General features: G+C 39.6%; 1 protein-coding gene across 3 annotated transcripts; it reads left to right on the forward strand.

Annotated features, from left to right (window-relative positions):
• Positions 1–3,801: 3,801 nt before the first annotated feature.
• Positions 3,802–19,708, forward strand: RB195_004890 (uncharacterized protein; the record flags this gene model as incomplete). Of its 3 annotated transcripts, XM_064177100.1 has the most annotated exons (24): positions 3,802–3,855; positions 5,343–5,435; positions 8,077–8,103; positions 8,324–8,413; positions 9,902–10,051; positions 12,092–12,181; positions 12,458–12,564; positions 12,624–12,724; positions 12,818–12,914; positions 14,418–14,477; positions 14,555–14,663; positions 15,073–15,165; positions 15,221–15,370; positions 15,516–15,575; positions 16,362–16,430; positions 16,666–16,776; positions 16,886–17,031; positions 17,427–17,548; positions 18,012–18,178; positions 18,417–18,563; positions 18,626–18,760; positions 19,142–19,259; positions 19,414–19,486; positions 19,606–19,708. In XM_064177100.1, 24 exons carry the CDS (start codon positions 3,802–3,804, stop codon positions 19,706–19,708), a joined length of 2,472 nt encoding a protein of 823 aa, XP_064034224.1. The 3 variants fall into 3 exon arrangements, with proteins under 3 accessions (XP_064034224.1, XP_064034225.1, XP_064034226.1); XM_064177101.1 differs by lacking the exon at positions 14,418–14,477; XM_064177099.1 differs by lacking the exons at positions 3,802–3,855; positions 5,343–5,435; positions 8,077–8,103 and having other exon boundaries at positions 8,369–8,413.
• Positions 19,709–20,589: the final 881 nt, after the last annotated feature.

A 20,589-nucleotide genomic window follows, 5' to 3' on the forward strand; every position in this document is an offset into this window, starting at 1 on the left:
TTAATTGATGCCACGTGTTGGGTGCCTACACGCCTCCTACATCGTGATAAGTTTATATGTATTTTATAACTATTGATCGCGGCGAAGAAAGTTTTCATTTCGAACCTTTATCTAGGATCCTTGTTGATACAGACGTGAACCTATTTTGCCCTATTAGGTTAGTCATCGCATAAATCATTAATTGTGTTTGTTTCAGAATTCCTCACTGCGTGTAATCTACTTCAATGCACTAATTAAACGCTGTTCTATGTGCTTCACTGTAGCTGCTGAAATTTGTTCGAGAGCTCTATACTACAATCAATAAGCGTATTTCGTTGCACTAGATACTCCGTAAACTCGTTTATGAATAATTAACCTAATGTCCACACGGCGCGGAAGCGCTAATCGAATGCTTTTGTTACGTATGACTAGCTTTTATTGTAGTTTCTGTGTTCATACATAAGCATATGTAGGTGCGATAGGGAGGAGCTGGATCCTCCTCAGGTGAAGGGGTTTTGCTCAGTGGGTGCAGCGCAAGTATTGAGGGATACCTTCGGTAACTGTCCAAAAGTGGAAGAACTCCTTTTTCCAACTGTCTAAAAATGAAAGGGGTCTCTTCGAAAATCGTCAAAAAATGAAGGGGTCCTTTCGCTAACCGTCCAAAAGTGAAGGGGCTCCGACTATCGCATCTATGCATACTAGTCTTGACTACTTCAATCCAGACTAGAGTAAAGAAATGATTTAATGTGTTTATGATTCACTTGAGTATTATATTGTTGATTAATCTTCCACCTATGCAGGTGCTTTACTGATCATACTTCCTTCCTTCTCAACAGCTTGGAAAAAATCAAATCATATCTGTTATTTTTGCGCTCACTACTTTAAATAGCATGTCTTATAAAAATAATTGCTGACCGTCACCTGGTGTGCTTACGTCAGCACTCCACAAGCTGACAGATGTGTTCTCCCTGTTGCTAAGACAATGCAGACGAAAGTGCAAAGTGCAGTTGTTTGCTAACTGGGAATAGAACTCGTTCTTACCAAAAAACCAGAACCCGTGCTCGTGTCTACTTCGCGAAATTTGTGTGTTTTTGTTCGGAAATCCTTTATTAATGTGCCGAGACATGTGATATTTGTTTTGATGCCGATGCGTAGAGAGTGAGTGGAACGATGAACGGATGGATGGTCGTCCATGAAGGGGCCACCGTCCGTCAAGCGAGCGCATAGGGCGGCGATCCCGACCCCCCGGGTAATGGGAGCCAATTTCTATTGACTGTTTTGTCAGCGCTCGCCCCGCCAGGATTCTTCCGTTCGACCGGCACGTGTGTCACGTGGCCACCGATGGCTGCTTGCTGTCCCCGTTGCACATTGATATCGTTGTGGTGTTAGTCAGCCGGTTGGTTGGTTGATTGGTTGACGTTCTTAAATTTTGGTTGTACAGTAGGTGCCCCACTGTGTAACGCTGACGGATGGACGGTTCATTTATTTTGTTTTTGCTCACAAAATATTTCACTTAGACAACACTACTGCTTTTTTTCTCATGTGTATGAGGGAAAAGGACTGGAATGCACTTTTACCTAAAACCCTCCTCCTTTGCTCTCCAAATCTGGTTGGAAAAGAGCTTATTCTTCTTCATCTGTTCTGATTCTTACCGGTTCTCAATCAAACACCTCCTTCTTTTGTTTGATGTCGTTTTCTTTTACTATTAATGCGTTTCTTGAAGATTTGATCAAGAAATTTGTTGGCGTATAGTATTGACAGCACTTTTCCACTACTTTATTTTTATCTTTTCATTTTTTAAAATGAATTTCCCAAGTTTTCTATTTAATCTGATTAATTTTCTTCCATCTTTTGATATTTGTCGGTATTTTATGTTGTAAACAGTACTTTTTCCCTGTTATCCATGTGACCTGATCGTAAACTCATGGAGCGGAGAACTCAGTAAACTAAAAGCCCGTAAACACATATGGTAAATAACAGACTGGACGTACGACATATTATCCCAAAAATTCATGCAAAACCGGACATATGACTGATTTTCCGATGGAACTGGAGATATTGGACATGTCTCTAAAAAAAAGGAAATGTTCCAAAATATTGGACATTTCCGAATGTTCGTCCGAATATCGAAGTGTTCGCAACAGACATCGAGTTTTCGGAACGATAACTGACTCTTAACGATGTCGTACAATCTGAAACAGCGGTTGCCTCGGTAACTCATCAATCTGCCATTTTACGGGGGTGGAATATAGAGGGAGAGGGAGATTGAGGCTACGAGGCGTTTCGTCTCTCATGACTAGTTTGTCTGCAAATTTACGTTATCCACTCTATGGTCGTTATTTGACTTTGATTTATTGTTTGTTCGCACTTCGCTTTTTCACGACGTCATTCTCTGGAATCCCGGAACATTCCCTATATTAGGCTTTTTTCTTTCTCTGAGAAAAAAAAGTTGTTTCGTTGCCCTCTTTATCAGTGAAGCATTTGGTTTTCAAGGTTTTGCTTCTGTTATCATCGACACTGACGTGCTTTTCTTCCTGTAATTTTCAAGGAATTCGTATTTCATCAGCTCTATTCATCCTGGAGTTAACTGGGTGCATAGCTGATTACTGCAACAGCAACTCTTGTGTGAATATTTGCTTCGACCACACCGTGTCTATTTGCTTTTCTGACACGAAATCCGAGTCACAAACAACGGCTGAATATTTACAGTTCACCTAAGACGGATGGAAATCCAGGAAATAGGATTCGATTTTTAAAAAAATGGATGTGACTGGTCGTAGTGGAAGTGTTTATCCAAATTCCTTGTTTGAGCTTGGCTTCTCAGCAAATTGACCGTTCCGAGGACTCAAGCTTTTGTAGCATGAAATGATAACCTCGTAGATTTGTCCTTAGAGGCAGCATACCACGAATCTGACGTGGTGAGGGAATCTGCGATGAAAGTTGGAGTTGGGGCTGTAGATTGCGGAATCCAGGGTGGTTCCGCTCATCCCTCCCCATAATCGTTTAAAAAAATCGCTTTATTTCCTACGTGGTACGTTAGCACGGCCCCCTATGTACACGTCCCGGTCCTCTCAGCAGCCTATTCGTTGGTTTTACTTGAATAATCTGTTGAGGAGACCTCATTAATCTTTGACGGCTCACTCGTGAACGCCGAGCGTGCACAGGAGTGGCGCGTTGCAACTGGAATTGTCATAGAAAAAGTTTCCAAGCAGTTTTTACGACGACTATTGAGAGATGAGCGGAACCACCCCGGATCCCGCAATCCACAAACCCAACTCTAGCCTTTCCCGAGGGTTCCTTCACCACGGCAGATTCGTGGTAAGCTGCCTTGAAGTATTGGAGAGTGCCAGTTACTGTGGAATTTGCTCATACCACGTGACATGCACATGGATTGGAGTCGTGGAATATAACGTCATAGAACGATACCATCGAAGCGAACATATGACAGTTGAGCTATGAGACCTAACGTTTTTGTTATTTAGCAAGAAAAAGTTCAAAGAATTGGAATCAGTTGTAGCTCTCACTTGTTGCGTTCTGTTGCGTGCCGCTAGTCTTGTTCGCGGGAGCTCTTCGTCTTGTCGTTATTCTAATCCGAGAATCCGAGAGAATTCTTCTTCGGCACTATCATTATCTACTGTCAAGCAGATTCCAACAACACCTCTGCTTCTGTTTTGTTATTTGTTTGGGCCTGTTTCTATGGTAAAGGTAATTAAATTAATTACAGGTGGTACAAAAAGGGTACAGAAACTCGTAAAGAATGTCAATGACTAAGAGCACGGAGAACCTGAACTATAACTTCTACAACTTCTACAGCTCCTGGTTATGCTTATGTTTGCTCGAACGACCACAACAGTTTGCTCACCCGCTTTACATATTGTACGTCGTCTTCCATGTTCTATTGCTGCGGAAAGCGCTCCGACTCGTGCACTTAATCATAAGCGACCAACAACTAGCAATGAATCAGCTCGTTCCTATCGAATACATTTTTTAAAATGCATAAGAAGAAATTTCGCTTTCAATTTTTGAAATCTACAATGTTCTAGTATTCTTTAAGGGATTTCAGGAAACAGTTAAAATCCAGTTAAAATTAAAATATTAGAATAATATAATATATAATACAAAATTAAAATATTGAAAATATTAAGTTAAATAAAAAAAATAAATATAAATATTAAGTTAAACTCCAGTTAAAATGTTGTGGATTTATCAACACTTATTACTTATCACTTTTTAGAGTCTTCGTATATGAGCGCGTTCATCGCTCTCCACAGCGTTGCAATCGATCCTGTCCAGATATATAACTGCTAGTGGTTGAGTTGCCTCATTGGAATGCTAGCCATTCATTTCTAATTAGGATCCGTAAAGGATTACGGCGTAACAATGCATCGCTCAAAACCCCATCTAAAACTCTCGACTAGGAACGAATGTTATACTGAAGTTTTTTTTTTCTGGAGCTACTTTCTTCACGGGAATGTAGCCAGTGTTGCTACGTTCGCTTGAGCGAACGAGATGAGTCTACAACGCTTTTTCTTGGCGTGAAACACACGTTATTTGCCTTGTTCGAATAAATTGAAGGTCTTCCAGGCAAACGTTTGACATCTTCGAGGCGAATTTAGACAGGGAGGACAATTTTGACACTTAATATTTATTTATTTGTTGTATGCTCGAAACGCTACTAATCATACGTCTTCTAGATTAAGAGACACTTTAGCAACGTTCGTCAGGCGTTCAGTGCTAGTTTATACATAAAATGAATACTCAAAAAATATAATCATCTGTTCTTTAGAATTTCTGATTAAAAACTATCACAACTATAGCTGAACATCTGGTGAACGTTGCTGAAGTGTCTCTTAATCTAGAAGACGTATGATTGGTACCCTAAAATGCCCTAGAAAACAGATCACTATATTTGTTGTTTTCAGTCTCTGGACAATACATAGGCATTGATTGGTTTTAAAAAGTTTTGAAAATATTCGTATTGTTCTTCACGTTTTTCGATGTTTTTTTCGGGAAAAAAAAATTTGAAATTGATGGCTTGTTCACGAGACCTGTTTTGGTGTACCTCATGCCTTATTAGCAATGACAATATCGAAGTTATTGAACGTTTTCAATCAGCTGACCATTCCCTTCTTGATGCACTTAGGATTTTTTTTTTGGATTTTCTCCAATAATTTCCCGATTTGCACGCATCTATGTATTTCAAAGAAATTGATGTTGCAGAATGTTCCAGAGTGTTCCAGCGTCAAGACGCTCTGATTTAAAAACAGAAAATTTTGCTTTCGGTATTAAGTAGTGTTCAGCATCAACCCTTTCACAACTTTAATGTTGTTCGTTTTTTGACGTAAAGAGATATTTCTACGTAGGACAGCTGCACTCCTTCAATCGATCTTCAACAACAACAATTCCCTGCTGGTTCTCCTTTGACTCGTGCTACACGATCCTTCATTGCTGTTCTAGTGCGAACCGCTTCTCATTTCTGCACTATGTGCCAATTTTATTCCTCTCTTTTCTTCTTTTAATTCTTCTTCCTTCCCTAAAGAAAAGAAGGAATTTTCCAAAAACCTCTCAGAAGTCGAATTTAAGTTTTCTTTGTGTTATATGTTCTTATATGTGTTGAATCTAATGAACGTTGAATTGAATGTTGAATATATGTGTTGTTGTTGAATATGTTGTTATATGTTGTTGAATCCTGAGCTGTTCTTGTTAGAGTGAATTCCTGTTTCATGATGGGATTTCTTAAAGGCATCACCGCACGAATCTGAGGTGGTGCAGATTTCAGGTGGAGTATTCGTATACGGGATGGGAGACTATGGAGAGGGGGGTGATCCCGTCCATTTCTTCCTATTTGCCGTAAAAAACGGCCCGGAAGATACGGCTTCAGGTGTTTTGGCGCACTATTTTCTACAGAGAGTTGGACTGGAGCGTGCCAGCCTTGTGCGGCGCCGCATCTTCCGGACCGTTTTTTACGGAATTAGGAAGAAATGGACGGGATCACCCCCCTCCATATCTCCCTACAAGGCTGAAATCCGTACGCTCAGATTCGTGGGGATCCTTTAAAGGCATACCCCACGAATCTGGGGTGTGCCGTTTTCAAGTGGGTTATGAATATAGTGCGTAGATTATGGAAAGAAGGATGATTTTCCATTTTTTTTTGCCGTAAAAAACGGCCCGGAAGCGTATGCGGCGCTTCCGGCGCCATTGGATTTTACGGCAATAGTGTCGAACCGTTTTTTACGGCAGTTAGGAAGAAATGGACGGAATCATCCCCCTCTCCATAATCTACTATCCCGTATAAGAATACTCTACCTGAAATCCGTACCACTTCAGATTCGTGGAGTGATCCTGCCTTTAACTATGAAGGCGAGGAAGGAAATTTCTCTTCTTTCTCTCAATAACTCCTTGCTGTGTTCTGTTTACTGCGTTGAAACTATGGGAGAAAACATGTCCCTTATAGATTATCGATTAAATGGGCTGTCCTAGATTAATTTCTGCGATGTCATCGATCTTTTCTAACCTAGTTACTTCGGACCACTTTGCTCACTCTGTAACTTCCTCTTCATTCTCACCTTAACAAATATTCTTTATCATTCATTTATTTTTTCTTTCGTGTTTTCTTTTGTTGTTATGCGTATTCACTAAGCGTCTATTCTATATATGCGTGTCCTCGTATCTCTTCTCGTAGATATTATGAGAAGTGAGACGCCCAGATCAATGAGCGCGATTAATGCGCTGTGCTGATCATTCCAGCCGTCTGTCGGCCAGTGTTTTCTTCTAGTTATTAATGGATGGTGTTCGACGGGCGTAAAATGGCCCTCGCACTCATCTCTTATAATTTATCGATTAATTGATTAATTGGCTCGTTTATTTGGGTTTACAGCTACTTTATTCAATGCCATCTTCAATTTTGTGACGTAACCAAGCAATTATGTGGCTTGTTTACGAGTGTGTGTGTGTGTGTGTGTGTGCTGTGGGACATGATCGCTGGTCACCGTGGTCTCTTAGAGGATTTTTGTACTGAGTTTCATCTCCGAGAGGATCTTTGTACCAAATTTCATGTCTACTGTATGATAGGAAGTCAACAACGTTCACCCCTAAGCAATTAGACGAGTTCCACCAGCCACTTATCACCCTACTATTTGCCTAATATTTATATTTACTTATAGCTACTTCCCTGGGGTCATTAGGATCAAGGTGACAGCCACCTCTTCATCTGTCCAATTCTTTTTCTTTTTCATTAGCCCTCTTTGTCTGTGAAAATCGTGAAAAAAGTCGTATTAGCTAGTAACATGGATTTTTTTTTCGATTTTCAGAATTTTTGATTGCAGAAAAATTACATCATAATAACAAAAGAAAATATTCTAAGTTAACCAATATAAGTAGTAGGTCAGAGTAATTTGTTTATTTAGCTTTAGAAAAAAAAGCGCTGTGGACTATTCTATAGTTTTAGAAGAACACAGAGAAAATTATTCTGTAGCTTTAGAAAAAGCGCCGAAGATTATTCTATAGCTTTTCCTAATTTTTTTCTAGGAAGATTCCCATACTTCTTCAATCCATCTATGGATCTGTTGATGTTTGTGATCCTGATTTTCTGGACATGATTGCATGGAATAAGCTGTAACTGGTTGAATTCATTTTTTGACTGAGGGCTCAATGAAGTGAGGAAACGTCTGAGCAAACGATCAGATCTTTTCGCTGCTCATTGCTGTTCCTGCTCATTTTATATGCATTTCTTTAAATTGTATATTTTGATGATCTTGATGAAATCTTCCTCAAAATAATTCAAATCCGAAATATTGGCACTCTCTTTGTGTTATTTTCAATCTGGTATTTTAATGTTCGGGAGAGTAGACGATGTCTGCCTCTCATCAAGTCATTCTCCAATGTCGCTCTTCTTTTCATTGACATAGTTTTTCATACTTCCTATTTATTCCTTTCACCTGTTTTTCGTCGCAGCGTCGTCTCCCTACGTCGTACGTGTACCCATTACACTTTAGAAATCACTGATCTTTCAGATTATTGCTTTTATGGATCGATACTGCGACCATCTCGAATCGATGTGATCATTCGAGTGTTGCAATTACACGGTGTCGTTCATAGACAAAAGAAAATCGATATCACTCGATAGTACGTACTATCAGAAGGCTGAGATTTATTATTATTATTATTATTCATCTATATTGCTCACCTACCATTCATTTTTTATCCAACTGACCTGCGGGAGCGGCCTGGCCTTATTCGTTTGTCATATTTAGCCCCACCCCCTTTCATTGCTTATTCACTAACTGTTCTCATCTACATTCACATACGTGTTTTACGCCCGAAAACTCCTCAGATTACTGTATAGACTGTAACTCGTACTCGGTGCATTTCTCTTCGATTGTTGGTCGTGATGGTTGCCACTGTTATACATGGCATTGATAGATCGACGACAGAGGTGAGCTGTATTTTTGATGGTTCTGTATGTTGTGCCATAGTTTGCGAGTGAAACATTATTCGAATAATTTTCTCTACCTCTTTGACTCTGTCCCGAAAACGCTCGATTTTATTTTTCTGTAGAAAAACGAAGCTGGGCCCATATTGGTCCCATAGTTGTTGAGGCTCTGAATATGCCCCTCAGAGGTAGTGGTGCATCTTCTCGTGGGAGTGTGATAACTGGCAAAGCGCTCAGATCAGGGGAGGACTCTATCAAATCATGAGGACACGAGTCACACACTAAATAATATAGTTTCTCCTTGATCAAATTTCGAAATTAGAAAGTTCTACCGGTTACCGTACTCGGAAATCATCACGAAGAAGGCTGCGCGAATGTCTTAATGTGGAAAAAAGAGACAAATTGAATATTCGCTGCCACCATGGAGAAACAATAATACCGTTCACTGTTTGTCCATTTTTATTATGTTGCGCAAAAGTGATTACCGAAAAAAAGTAGTTGACTTCTACTCTGTCTCTTTGCTTTTGGTTTATCTGCTCCGGATCAAAATTCGAGTAAAGAGGCCCGTTACAGTGAGAAACGTTGATCTAAATCAGCTGTTCCCACATTTTACTGTTGAGAAATCATATACATTATGTATAATAATTAATTGTTCTAATTAGTATAATAATAATTGGTATATGTTTATGTAATAATATAAATGTAATGTATATTATATTAGTGTGTGTTTATTATATATAATTATATCGTATACATTATATAAATTGCATAGAGTCAAAACGACATGAAGGGCGTTACAGTTACGTAAGCTGCTGCGGTCGAAGCGGTGCAGTGAAGTGTAACAGTTAGAATCTAAGGGGACCCTTGCTGAGACTGTTGTTCTCTGAAGTTCGCGATGGTCGCACCCCTATTCCAACCGTTGTTTCACCGCGTCGCTTCGAGCGCAGCCGCTTATGCAGCCGCACCGTGCTTCATGTCGTTTCGGCCATACTGTATACGTAAGTACGTTTATATATGTACCGTATATTACGTCATATGTCCAGAAGAAAAAACGATAGACTAGTTACGTGAATTTTTGTGACGAAATAGTTGCATAAAATTAAATAATTAAGCGTTATCTATATATATTCCAGATTTTCTCTTCGCAAAATTATCTGAGAGTGCATATTGGCAATATTGTCCTAACGTAACACAATTTTCCATCTAAATCCAGCAAAGAGAGTTAGAAGCGCTCCTCCAATTTGTTTGCAAATTCTCAGCGAATGTTATAATTTTCCGCTTACGAATCTAATCTACATATTACATAAATTTGAAAGCTTTTCTAAATTCTGTCACTTTCATTCCGATCTTTGTCGACTTTAGTGTTTGTACTTGCTCCTTTCATTTAAGCACATGTGTGTTTTTGATCTTAGGAATGTAGTCTGTGTAAAATAAAAAAAAAACGAGTCAAAGTGAAGATTTAGTCGAGTTGCATTACAATATGTATTTTAGAGCACAGAACTGTTGCGTATACGCGTAGCGAAAGGCGAACGGCTTGGCAAACGTGATCTATTCGGTGTCGTTAGTCCCTATTGCGTTGTACGCCTTGAAAAAGCAGATGGCGAACAAATCGATGAGATCACGTTGGAGAAGAAGAAAAAGGTGAGTGCTCTTCTTCAATTGCTCGTCAATTTGTTTATTTATTTATTTTCCACTTATCAAATTTTCATGCCATGATATCACAAATAATTTTCACAAATATTTATCGTCCAAGTGGTCCTACATTATTCGTAGGTAGCGAATTTGAATGGCCACCGCAGATTTTGATTGACAAATAATTGACTAGATCGATTGGTAAATAATTGACTGCTTGATAGTCATCGTTTCCAAACGTAAACTTTTTTTTCCAACTGGGAGAATGATGAGTTTTAGTTACTTGTAAACTGGTTCGGAAGTTTTGCGCCATGTTGTTGACACAGGTGTTCTCATAGTGCAGACCTGTTTACCATACTGAACTTTAAAAAATAGCCCTCGAAGAGCGTCCGGGTAGGAGTTGACGTACCTATGCTGCATGTTTGGACCCGAATGGGAGGATCATTGGATAAGATATATAAATCTCGAAAAAATTTCTAAGTAGTTCTAACTATTCTGAGTACTTCCAACTATACTGTACTGAGTAACAGCTACGAGAACCAAAGTAGGCCGATCTGTTTGATGATGTATCACCATTTACAAGGTTAAAGGCATCATCCCAGGAATCTGGGGTGGTGCGGGTTTCAGGTGGATTATATTTGGTCGTAGATTATGGAGAGGAGGGTGATTCCGTCCATTTCTTCCTAATTGCCGTAAAAAACGGCCCGGAAGATGCAGCACGTGCACACGGCTGGCGCGCTCCAATCGAACTCGTTGTAGAAATTAGCGCCCCGGAACGCTCGAAGCAGCGTTCTCAGAGCCGTTTTTACGGCAGTTAGGAAGAAATGGACGGAATAACCGTTATCTCCATAATCATAATCCGTATTGGCATAACCCACCTAAAACCCTTCACCGTCAGACTGCTTCAATTAAAGGCACCACCCCAGATTCGTGGGGTGATGCCTTTAATTGAAGCAGTCTGACGCAAGTAACAATTCACAACTCACAGCAAATACATCAAACAGACGATGATACAAGTTCGCTTGGTCGGTCAAAAATATTTCTTGAGTGGGACTTACTACCTTAGCGGGGTTTCCACACATTCAAATAGGATCCAGTTATTAAGTGTACAATAGTGAAAAAAGTGTTGAGTGCGCTTTACTGCTGCCGTAACTCTTCTTTCACAGCAGTTCACACCAAAGTCAAAGAAATAACTTCCTAAATTCACTTTAAATGCCATGAGAAGTGTAATGAGTGAAATTCTCGATATTTTTTAAAAAAATTCTTGCTAAAGAATTGAGAATTGTTAGAATATCTCCATAAAATGATGTATTCTCAAGCATATCACAGATCACTGGGATTTTTGTGGATGAAATCATTTGCTAAGTAGCTTCTGCGGTTTTATCCTTATCTAGAGATCCTAGATTTTCTTTCGGATAAGGATTAGAAGAACATTTCTGGGAATACCAACGAGGAAACACTGGCGCGCATCAGAGATTGTTTGCAGAATTCAACTCTTCTCTGAAAGAGGGAAGAAATTCGCAGAAGCTCTTAGATGATTTTTTTAATTTCCTTGCTTTTTTTTATTTTTACATTTCACGTTCCAGTGAACTTTTAAGGATTAATACGTAACACATTAACACTGAACCTGAATTAGTACGGGCTGATTCTATGATTGTGGTTTGTGTTATATGCTTATTAATGAGCATTGTGTTAAATTACTAAATAGTGTGTGGGTTTCTTTTTTGAATTCGTCAATTTTAGTCTTAAATCGGAAGAAACGACAGATTTTCCATTAGATAGTGTTCTGCGTTGAATTTATTTCCATTCAAAGCACTTCTACGTCGTTTTCTTGTAACTTTTACTCCAGGATGATTCGGTTTAAAGAGGGAGTTACGTGGAAATGAGATTATTTAGAAGGGTTCTCTTGAATATCAATGTACCATTTTATACTTGTGCAGTTTGTTCCTTCAAGGATCACTATCGTCTTCACAAAACGGCTTCATTCGCGCTTTTCTCCTTTTTTTCTCAAGTGTTTCCATAATTTTTCATTCACTATCTCATTTTTAGACTAGGGATCCTGTCTGGAACTCAATCCTCACATTTCGGGTAACTCGACAATGCTGTTTGAAGTTCTTCATCTTTGATGAGAATAAAATTGTAAGTTCTATGTGCATGATATGCTGTTTTTTTCTTAAATTTCTGATTGTCATTTCCCCTTTGTTCTCAGTCAATAACTAACATATGATCAGTAGTGTTGACTCTTTGGTAAACGATCGTTTTTCGGAGCCGATTTAGCCGATTTGCATGCGATTGAGTGTTGTGTTCTGCGTAGCCGTGACATTACACCAATATAACGCACTACTTCCAACTTCACTTTCTACACGTGACCCTTTATCAGATTACTGATCAATTACATTTATTTTACTTTTACAGAGAAAAGATGCGCTGCTTGGATCGGTCGAATTCGATTTAGCAACTGAGGACATTCCGAACGATACGAGACCACCTTGTGTTTATCCGTTAAAGGGTGGACGACACAGGTATTTATTCGATTGCTATTAGTGTACTTAATGAATTTTGCATATGTGCTTAATTTGAGGAATATTGGAAGTCTTTGGATCGGAATGCACTATTTACCATCGGATCAATCTCCGAGCGATTCCACTAGCGATCTGCAGGTGAACAACACAATGCCTGAAGGTGCAGCACTATATTTATATTATCTATTACTGTTATTTCTATTTCTTTCGTTCCTATTATTTCATTTTCTTAAAATTAAAAAACTAATTGAAGGTTGGGAGGAGCGCGAAGATGGTAACGGTCGTACGTTTTATGTAAACCATATACAACGTACTACGCATTGGGATAGACCATCACAAATGAATGGAGTGTAAGTTTTCTAATATCCTTTAGTTTTTATTCTTTATCACATGTTTTCCCTATATCTTAATGGTTATAGTTACATTGACAAGAAATTTTTTCATTACTGGGAAAAGAGTTTTCTTCCGCGCGGCTAGTCGGTCTCCGGAAGGATAAATCTTTATCTTTTACCAGTACGATATTTCAATAATATAATAATATCAAGAGATAAGGTTACAAAAGGGAAGAAGGGAGTGTTGTTTTTTGTCCACACACGCTTGCTATGCCATGTATATATTAATCTTGGGTGCATCCTCTGTGAAGAGAACTCACGTACACTTACTTCCTTCACTATGTTTATATTTTTCTGTATACGGAAAGATCATCTGTTACTGGTTAATGCTTGAAGAGTGCAGCCAACTGCACATAATTCATATTCACTCGGCTGCGTTGATAGCTTCGGGAAGCTTTCCAGAGAACTAAACGGGATGCGTTCAATTTAGGAGACGGTCTCGTTGTTCGTGTACGATAGAAACTGCGATAGAACATCAGCAGTTACTTCACCATTTCAAATTTTGAAATTCGCCTTGAATTTGTCGTTTTTTTTTTACCAAACTTTATCTCCGCTTTCTTAGAAAACAATGGAGTAGGATTTTGTCGCCAGAAGTGTGGGGAAGGGGACAAATATCTTCTTATTTATTCTTTTTGTCATGATTACTGCAACCGACTCGTCAAAATTTGAAAAACACGACCGATTTTTTTCACAGGCTACATCCATTTTTCTCCCCAGTAGCACATCACTGAAGCACTTGAGACAGTTTTCGCATTATAAAACACCATCGCGATAAATATGATCTACAGACATCGCTCGTTTTAAGATATACCATAATTTAATGCAAATAACAGTTAATTTGAATATGAGCAAAAGACAGCTGACAGAAATTATGCAGTATTAATTCGGAGTTTGCTCGAATTTCATCCGGGTGCTTCCAAAGTGCGTGGTTTACTCAGACCCCACCCAGAATTTGCGCAGAAATTATTTCTCGAAAAATGCGCTTAACTAATTACTAAGCACTTAATTAAGTTGACTTGGACATTCCTCTAAGTTTATCCAGAATCGGCCGGCAAAGTTTCTACACATTATTAAAGACATCACCCCACGAATCTGAAGTGGTACGGATTTCAGGTGGAGTATTCGTATACGGGGTGGGAGAATACGAAGAGGGAGGTGATTCCGTCCATTCCTTCCTAATTGCCGTAAAAAACGGCCCGGAGGATGCGGCGTCGCACAAGGCTGGCGCGCTCCAATCGAACCCCTTGTAGAAAATAGTGCGCCGCAAATAGTGCCTCGAAACCGTATCTTCCGGGCCGTTTTCTACGGCAATTAGGAAGAAGTGAACGGAATCACCCTTCTCTCAATAATCTACGATCCCGTATACGAATACTCCACCGGAAATCCGTACCACTTCAGATTCGTGGGGTGATGCCTTTAACATTGCCAAGATTCATTCTGTTTTTTTTTTATTTTATTCAGTTCACAACCATCACTGCAGAAGGATGCAGATGGGAAAGTAATAAGAATATTATCGAAGGAGTATGTCTCCCTTCATTAGATTGACTATTTCTAACTTCTTCTCCGGCAAACATCAGAATCAGTTACTGGTTTTTTAGAGAACGACAGCGAAACGAAGAAGAGGTGCGCAGACGTCGAGATGACTATGAACGTCGTCGACAGGTCACGAACTCGAGTCCAGATGCGGTCAGGAGTCAACTTGAAGCGGTCGGTGAGCATGGTGTTGTAGGGATGGTGTTTTCAATGCAACAGCTCAAATGGCCATTTCATCATCGTGTCTTGGCTGTCACCGTTATAGTCGAATCAAAACGGCATGAAGTTCGGTGCAGTTACGTACGCTGCTGCACTGAAAGCGGCACGGAGGAGCTGGTAGTTGTGATTAAGGTGGGACCATCGCGAACTGCAGCGATTAGTGGCGCTAACAAGGGTCCCCCTCGACCCTAATCGCTACGCTCCACCGCACCGCTTCGAGCGCAGCCGCTCACGCAGTTACACCGAGCATCAGGCCGTTTTGATCCCACTATGCTATATGTTTGTATCGGAAACAATACGCATTTGAGACCAATGGACTCGTATTGTCGATGAAATTTCACATATTGTCGTCATTTGTCTGCAGATAGACAATGCCATGCGATCCAATTTTGCCGGTGGTACACACGCGAATGGCGAAGCAGAAGATGAGCCGCTCCCGGAGGGATGGGATATGCAAGTGAGCAGCCATTAGTAGTTCGGTATTTTAGTCTCGACCGATTAAACTTGTCTAGATTGCCCCTAACGGTCGAACGTTCTTCATCGATCATCGCACTAAAACTACCACTTGGTTGGATCCGAGAACAGGCATTGCCGCTAGTCGACCCCAAGCCGGGAAAACAGACGACGAAATTGGAGCGTTGCCAGAAGGATGGGAGCAGAGGGTAGCTTTTTTGTTAACTCTTTTTTCTCTCTTAATACTCTTTTTTCTTCTTCTTTTATTTCTATGCTTATTTTATTTTCCTTTTTATTTATTCCTGTAAAATTCAAGAAGAAACTTGGATGGATATATTATATACCTAATTTTAGGTTCATACAGACGGAAGGGTGTTCTTTATCGATCACAACAATCGAAGAACGCAATGGGAGGTGAGTACCTTTTAGATAGACATTTGATTTTTTTTTTGCAAGTATTAATGTAGTGGAATGCATTCCCTCTCTTAATGATCATATTAAAGGCATCACCCCACGAATCTGGATTTCAGGTGGAGTTCGTAAGGTGGAAGACTAAGGGGTGATTCCGTCATTTCTTCCTCATTGCCGTAAAAATGGCCCGGAAGATACGGCTTCATTCGTTTTGGCCCATTTTGTAAAGGGTTCGATGGAGCGCGCCAGTCTTGTGCGGCGCCGCATCTTCCGGTCGTTTTTTACGGCAATTAGCAAGAAATGGACGGAATCCTCTTCCGTATCGATTCCCTGAATCTCTCTTTTTGCCTTTAAGCCGCAAGTCTTTCTTTTCTATGCACCCTTGCTGAGGCTGTTTTTTTTAATTTATTTTTTCATTTTTTTTAACAAATGAATGAACCGACTCCTTGAAGTCGCAGTGATACAGCTCTCTGGTATTTCATTCTATTTCTCCTAAATACTGTATCCACACAAAGCTTTGTCCTCAAGATCAACCGCACTGCTTCGAGAACAGCTACCTATTCTAACTGGATGAGCTTCGTTTTGATCCGACTGTACTGGCGTAGAATATCTAAGTAATGTTTCTGCAATTGTTTGTGCAAAAGTTGACAAAAAATTTTAAACCTATAGTACATTGGCAATCTTTTGGAAGTGGTCGTTGTTGCTGATATAATGAAAAAAACCTGCCTTGGTAATGTGAGTGTACATCTACATTCGTGGAAAGTGGATCAATTTCGTTTCTTGTTTCAGGACCCACGGTTCGAAAACGAAAGCATTGCTGGTCCAGCTATCCCCTACTCACGAGATTACAAGAGAAAGGTAGGACATATCACTTCTAAAATGTTCTGCCAAGCGTTCTGTTTTGTTTTCGTCCGACACTTTCTTTTCACATTACATGAAGGAGATATGTTTAAAAATTCGATTTCTTTTTTCCTTTCTAATAATGTTATGAAAAGAATTCCAGCACATTCTTTTCTCAATATTCATGATTGTAGAAAGATAATTTATTATTTGAACCACAGCGCAAGATTAACGGCAACTTTTCCGCCTTTAGGTAGAATACTTGCACTCGAAATTACCACGAACAGGTTCAAATGGTAAGTGCGACATGATCGTGCATAGGGAGACATTGTTCGAGGATTCGTATCGACATATCATGGAAAAGGTAAAGCAATTCCGAGAAGTCTTATAATATTGTTTTTTTTCTTGTGCTCTTACGAAGTTGTTTTGTTCTTCTCACAAACTTATCTTTTTTAATTACCTTACATTTATAGTCTCCAGCCGAGCTTCGGCACAAATTATGGATTGAATTCTTTGGCGAAACAGGACTCGACTACGGTGGAGTTACGCGTGAATGGTTTTTCTTGCTGTCACATGATATCTTCAATCCATATTATGGTCTTTTTGAGTACTCAGCGACGTAAGTGCTGCCTAATATTACCATTAGATTCAAATTTTCCATTTATCGATTACAACTACATCCGCAGCATATTGTGTAGTTCACCTTAAACTTGCTGAGCGAAGAGTTGTGAAGGAAATTCTCCTGAGTAACATAAGAATAACTTGTAATTCACTTAGGAATTCTTCAGCAAACATTTTTATTTGTGGTGGCTTCAACAACTACATGCAGAGAGGAATATCGTGTACTTTTTCTTGAATGGGGTTGATTACTGATACGGTAACATACATTAAATGGATTGACCATCACCAAATGCCACCAAATAAATATCTAGTAACCGACACCAGATGGACAGTCCCAGTTCTTTGATTTTAGTCGTAAACATTACGATTTTACGAGGTACCGTGTCCTTCCAGAGACAACTACACACTGCAAATCAATCCGCATTCGGCTGCCTGCAACCCAGATCATCTTTCATATTTTTATTTCATTGGCAAAGTGATGGGAATGGCTATTTATCATGGGAAATTATTAGACGGTACGTTGAATTCCTGTTTTGCGTAGGCATTTTGTATCACGCTCTGCTTTCATCGAAATTTTGAGATAAATGGCTACAGTTATATCCAATAAGACTGAAGATTTTCTTGCAGAAGTAATACGGTCCGCGAGACGTTCCGAGTCATCGAAAAAGCGATAGCTGAAACTCCCTACGGGACCAACTATCTAGATTCACGTAGAGTGCATCCGTAGATCAAAAGCTTAGTCTTAAAGACTTATTTTCCCATCAGTACAGTTATTTTGCGCCACTTTTACATGGAAACTTTTTGATTAACTGTTTTTTGTGCTAGTTCCGTTGCAAACGGCTGTGTATTAGTCCTAGTGTTGGTCCGCAGTACAGTATTCTAGTACAATGAAAGGGAAAGCTAACTGATACTTAGTCATTCTACCCTGAAATTCACCCTTTTTTCTTATTCATTAAAAATAAATATACACATTTGCAGCTTTTTTCATTCGTCCATTCTACAAAATGATGCTTGGAAAGAAAATCACACTGTTTGATATGGAGTCAGTAGATAATGCCTATTACAACTCTTTGATCTACATCAAGGATAACGATCCCGAAGATCTCGAGCTGACGTTTGCCGTTGACGATTGTGTGTTTGGCGAGGTGAGAACAATTGAATTTTTCCTATGAAATTTGTTAAATAAATAATAAATAAAAAACTTAAATAGTCCTATCGATCTGTTTCCTAGGTTCTCCTCATTTCCTTTTTTTTTGTTAGATAGCTAGCGATTTTATCTACGAATCATACCGTTTGTCGCCATTGTTATCCCTTCTATTTCATTGATGAAATAATGTAGTCGTCGATTAAAAAGGTGGAATATTCTTAGCGCTGTATTTCTAGACCCAAACCATTGAACTTATCGAAAATGGTCGCGATGTACGGGTGACCGAAGCTAACAAAGAAGAATATATAGAAGCGGTAGTCAATTGGCGATTTGTCAAGCGAGTGGAGAAGCAGATGGAACAGATTTTAAGAGGATTACACGAGGTAAAAATTTTTTGTGACTTCATTGAAACGTTTCTGTAATTTCTTCGAAATTGCACTTCCAGGTGGTACCAACCAATCTTCTTCGAATCTTTGATGCAAACGAAATGGAATTGCTGATGTGTGGATTGCAAAAAATTGACGTCAAAGACTGGAAAGCGCATACGGTATACAAGGGTGGATACGGACCAAGCAGTCAGGTGAGAGCGATGATGTTCTTCTATTCAGTTTGAAATTTTTTGAGAAAAGGGACATAGGCCTGAGAGTTTTTAATTCTACTCAAATTATTTTTGAAAACTCACTAGAAACGCAATCTTTACATTCACTTTGGATGTTCGTTTTCAATTCTAGGCTTATCTTGTCGCTTTTTCTCTTCAAGTTGTTTGTTTTTGTTACCAGCTTCCTTTCTTTATTCTATTACTGTTGACATAAGACTCATGTAGTGACATGAGGAGATCACTGTCATTCACGCTAAATTTAACTCCTTTCTCTTCGAAACTCAAGTGAGGATGAGTCTGATTTGCGCGAATTGTAGTAGGAACTTTACATCTGAGTAACACTGCAATTCATTTCCAATTAAGGTAATCCACAACTTCTGGAAATGCATCCTGTCATTTGATAACGAAATGCGTGCACGTGTGCTGCAATTCGTTTCTGGCACTTCGAGGGTACCAATGAATGGTTTCCGAGAGTTATACGGTGAATTTTCATGTCTCTTGAATTACACTCTTCTTACATATTGCCTTCATTTCAACGTTTTTGTACTAGCTTCTTATGCGACTTTTTTTTTACTCTTTTTATGCAGCAGACCTCATTCAGAGTCAGTTTTCCTCTCTCATTTTATTGCTTTCAGGTTCGAATGGACCACAAAAATTCACGATAGAAAGGTGGGGGAGTTCGGATATGCTGCCTCGAGCTCACACATGGTGAGCTTTTCGCGTTTTTTTTTTCTCTTAAGTAAAAAGTGCTGCTAAGATTTCTCCTAGCTCCATATAGAATGATACCGCTACATACCCGTTTTATCTTTGTACTACGACATCTTCAGCTTCAATCGACTCGATCTTCCGCCGTATCAAACCTTTTCCGAATTGAAGCAGAAGTTGTGTACTGCCATTGAAAATTCTGAGATCTTCAGTGGGGTCGACTGATATTAGCACGAGACGCTAAACAGTTTGTGTTCAAAGAGAATCAACAAAATTGAATGATTTATAGAATGCTGTAAGAACAGTGATGTACAGAATGTTCAACACTCAAAAATGAATGTTTACGCGGTACACGTTGTGATGAGAGAAATAAAACTGGTCAATATTGTACAATTTGTCACGACAATAAAGGTGGTAACTTTAAAGAGACAACAACTAATTAATCATATCTATGTTTGGGAGAAAGACGCCATCTACAGATGGGAAAGAAAAGAAAATTTTGGGCATTCCAAATATGTATAATACAGTCGTACAAAGCGTTAATTTGTCCAAATTTTCGACGAGAACAAACTTGCGAGGGAACATTCGAATGAAGGATTGCAGTGACGTGTCCAACAATGCAGAAATCAGCGATGATAAGTAACGAGGGAAAGGGGAAGAAAGGGTACGCGAAGATTGCTTGAGGCGATTATAGGTTACGTTCCTTTTGTAACGTATGGAATTGGGCGGAGGTCTGCCGGGTAGTCGACAGCGCAGACCACGACCAAATAGACTCATTCTGCAAAACATACTTGGGGAAACGTGAAGTATATAGTCGGGACAATACGACATGAATCACGAGTGTAATTGTGGTGCGTTTGCGTACGCGCTCGGAAAGGCGCGGTGGAGGCAGCAGCTGGAACCAAGGTGGGACCATCGCAAACTACAGCGATGGGTGGTACCAGCAAGGGTTCCAGTACGCTCCACCGTACCGCCTCGAGAGAAGCCGCGTACGCAATTACGTACGTTCTCCATGTCGTTTTGACCCTACTATATCATGTGTCATGACATGTCATAAGTCTTCGTTCTTATTATGAGTGGAGTAGTACAACAAAGCTTCATTACGA

Source organism: Necator americanus, chromosome I (genome assembly GCF_031761385.1).
Source record: "Necator americanus strain Aroian chromosome I, whole genome shotgun sequence".
In the NCBI taxonomy this organism is placed as follows: Eukaryota; Metazoa; Nematoda; class Chromadorea; order Rhabditida; family Ancylostomatidae; genus Necator; species Necator americanus.